Below are 3,590 nucleotides of genomic sequence, written 5' to 3' on the forward strand. Positions count from 1 at the left end.
TTGTACTCCCTCCGATTCCTTTTAATTGATTCAAGTTGTATTAAATTCGAATCAATTAAAAGAGATGGAAGGGAGTACAGTTGAACAATTGAACCGTAGAAAGCAGAGTAAAATCTTCGCAACCGGCCGGCTTATATATAGTGCAGCGTTGTCAGAGTCCCGTACGCGAGCTCCGAGAACAGACAACACAAGACCACTAGACATATCAACGTACACGTACGCCAAGCGCGCGATCATGGAGATGGTGCACAAAGGGCGCCTCCTCGCCGCGGTGCACAGCCTCTTCAGCGTGGCCACCCTGCTCCTCTGCATCCTGGCCGAGCTCTGCGTCTTCGTCCTCCACCGCCACGCTTCACTCTACCTCCTCCCCGTCTGCGCGATGCTGCTGCTCCTCCTGCGCCGCTCCGGCCGACGCGCGGACATCAACCTGGTGGACTTCGCGTACCTGAAGCCACCCCGGCGGCTGCGCGTCACGACCCCGGCCCTCCTCGAGCACTTGCGCCTCATCGGCTGCTTCGACGACGGCAGCGTGGAGTTCATGTCGAAGGTCGTCGAGGCCAGCGGCATGTGCGAGGAGACCTACTTCCCGCCCTCGCTGCACCGCATCCCGCCGTCGGCCACGCACGCCGACGCCGTGCACGAGGCGGGGGCGCTCTTCTTCCCCACGCTCGACGAGCTGTTCGCCAAGACCGGCGTGCCGCCGTCCGCCGTGGGCGCGCTCGTCGTCAGCTGCAGCGGGTTCTGCCCCGCGCCGTCGCTCGCGTCGGTGATCGTGAACCGGTACGGCATGCGCGGGGACGTGAAGGCGTTCAGCCTGTCCGGCATGGGGTGCGCCGCGGGCGTCGTGGGCGTGGACGTCGCGAGAGGCGTCTTGAGCGCGCACGACGGGGCAGTCCAGTACGCGGTCGTCGTCAGCGCCGAGATCGTCACGGTTGGGTGGTACCCTGGGAAGGATCCCAGCAAGCTGCTGCTGAACTGTTTCTTCCGCACCGGCTGCTCTGCCGCGCTGCTGTCGAACTCGAATGCCGTCGCGGTGGCACCGCCGTCCAACTACCGTCTCATCGCCCTGACACGTACTAATCTCGCGGCCGACGACCGCGGATACGCATCGGCGTTGAGGGAGGAGGACGACGAAGGGATCACCGGGTTCACGATCAGCCGGAGCCTCGCCGGCGTGGTGCGGGATCTCCTCCGCGCGCATCTCCCCGCCCTAGGCGCCGAAATCCTCCCGTGGCAAGAGAAGCTCCGGTACGCCGCGGCGCTCGTGCAGTTCCACTTCAATCACCGACAGAGCAGCAGCAAGAAGCTCCCCGAGGAAGACGATGTCCACGACGCTGTGCCGAAGCCGAACTTCCTCACGGCGGCGAAGCACCTTTGCCTGCCGGCGTCGGGGATGCCGATGATACGGATGCTGGCGGAGGGGCTGGGCGTCGGGGATAGGGAGGCGGAGGCGGCGCTCGGGACGTTCCAGCGGTTCGGCAACCAGTCGGCGGCGTCGCTCTGGTACCAGCTCGCGTACCACGAGGCCAAGGGGCGGGTCCGCAGGGGCGACCGCGTGTGGCAGCTCGGCATGGGGAGCGGGCCCAAGGCGAACAGCGCCGTGTGGGAGCGCGTCGCCGCCGACGGTGACGGTGCGGCGGCGCCCGGCGCCGACGAGGGCCCGTGGGGTGACTGTATCCACCGCTTCCCGGCGAGAGAGCAGCCGCGCGCTGAATTCGATTGAGCAAATGGTGTGGTACATAGCGCGCGCTCGCGGGCTGTTTGGGCGTTTGAAGAGAAGAATGTTTGCAGGTACGAGGCGGAGGCTAGTCTTGTTTGTGCCGTGCGTATGTTATGTATTTTCACTTTGATTCCGTTGTTCCTTGACTTGCTTAATCCTTCTTGATGTTGTCCACTGTACTTACTATTTGTATGTTATTCTTCTGTTTCCTTTTCTTAGCAATATTTTAGTTCGGTGTGGCTAATTCTCCGCTGAGAATTTAGTTCTCCGTCTGATAACGTCATCAAATTCCAACCCCAATCTAACTCATGACCAGAACAAATTAGGAGGCAAATCCAATAGTTCGGAGAATTTTTTTCCATTGCATCCCCACTTATAACTGAAAAATCAGTTGTATCCCCAGTTGTAACTGAAAATTTTAGTTGCAATCTAAGTTATAACTCATAAGTGCACGAATCACGATGCAATCGAACGGTGTAGGACTTGACTGAGCACTAATTTTACTCTCAGGTATCTAATAGTCAGCAAAAACCCTTTTTATGTCATGTCGTTGTTTCGAGCTGCACGTCGTACAAATATATGATGCAAGTTGGCTTGTCAAAAAAAAATGATGCAAGCGGTCATGAAATCCTTAAATTTTCTTTTATATGAGGTGTCCGACAAGTATATTTGGTGATCTACATTCCCTAAATCTCAACCAACTAAAAAAAATTAAATTGGAACTTAAAAGTTTGTACATTACAAAAAGGGACATAATCTATCACGAAAAACAACAAAAGATAAACGTAACTTATTCAGCCACTTAGACATGTCAGGAATTTTTGCTAATTTTTGTTTTTATAGAGGATAAAAATTTGAAACCGTAGGCGGAAACATGAGTGCAATCGGAGGTACATAACGAAAACTAGAATTTTTCTTGTGAAAAGTGTTCTGCAGAAAACTTCATCTCCAAATGTTGGAACAACTTATATATATCCAAAATGGGTTAAACTTTGCACTTTATTAATACTTCAGAAAACAAATAAAACTAACACTTTATGACTGTAACAAAAAAACTAAAAGCAAAACAAACATAAAAATAACCTTGTTGCCTCCCATTATGCCTGGTCATGGGCCCCGGCCCAAAAAAACCCGGATCTAGGCCTGAAAATGTTGACCCGATAGCCGGGCCAGGCCCGGGTAGCCCGAAAACTGCATTTAACTACACATGGGCATTTTTCAGGCTGGGTCGGGTTTCGAGCCAGGCCTGAAAAAGCCCAAACCTAAATTCACAGGCCCGAACTCGACCCAGCCCGGGCTTATAAACCAGGCCCAAACCCAACCCGAACGCACGAACCCGACCTGACAAGCCGGACCTAAACTAAGCCTAAATCCTATGTTCCGCAAGCCCGAGCCTAGCCCGGCCCGACGTTCGGGCTCCAATATCAGGCCCAAATCTAGCCCGACATGCAAGCCCAACCCAGGATTTTTGGGCCGGGTTAGGTCGGGCCGTCCGGGCCGGTCCGCCCATGCCCAGCTGTACATTTAACGAAGAGGCATGGTTATTTGGCTAGGCCGGGCCGGAATATGGCCTGATTTTTCGGCGTCGGGCTTTTCTCGGCCCAGCCCGGCCCAATACATGGCCATGTATACCTCCCATAGAGCGTTTGCTGTATAGCTTTATAGCTAGGTTTCTCATTTGTTTTTTAAGATGGGTGGAGATCATATGTCAAATCGTATTTTGGTGTCATTTCCTCCTAGGTAAATCTTAGATACATTTTTATGTGGGAATTGGAACTTAACATTCCCTTCTTTTGAATCTATTATTGCTCCTCTGGTTTTAAAAAGGGTCTTCCTAAAATTACAGAACTAGAAGTTCTATTCCCCATGT

The 3,590-nt window shown here is 53.5% G+C and overlaps 1 protein-coding gene across 1 annotated transcript; it reads left to right on the forward strand.

The window, feature by feature from the left end:
* Positions 1-235: 235 nt before the first annotated feature.
* Positions 236-1,723, forward strand: LOC124657351 (3-ketoacyl-CoA synthase 4-like). The gene has a single exon (XM_047195919.1). It carries the CDS (start codon positions 236-238, stop codon positions 1,721-1,723), a length of 1,488 nt encoding a protein of 495 aa, XP_047051875.1.
* The last annotated feature ends 1,867 nt before the right edge of the window (positions 1,724-3,590 follow it).

This window comes from Lolium rigidum, chromosome 5 (assembly GCF_022539505.1).
Source record: "Lolium rigidum isolate FL_2022 chromosome 5, APGP_CSIRO_Lrig_0.1, whole genome shotgun sequence".
Classification (NCBI taxonomy): domain Eukaryota; kingdom Viridiplantae; phylum Streptophyta; class Magnoliopsida; order Poales; family Poaceae; genus Lolium; species Lolium rigidum.

What these genes read in the sequence shown, in the direction of transcription:
- LOC124657351 (XM_047195919.1), top strand. Translation starts at nt 236, where the DNA reads ATGGAGATGGTGCACAAAGGGCGCCTCCTCGCCGCGGTGCACAGCCTC.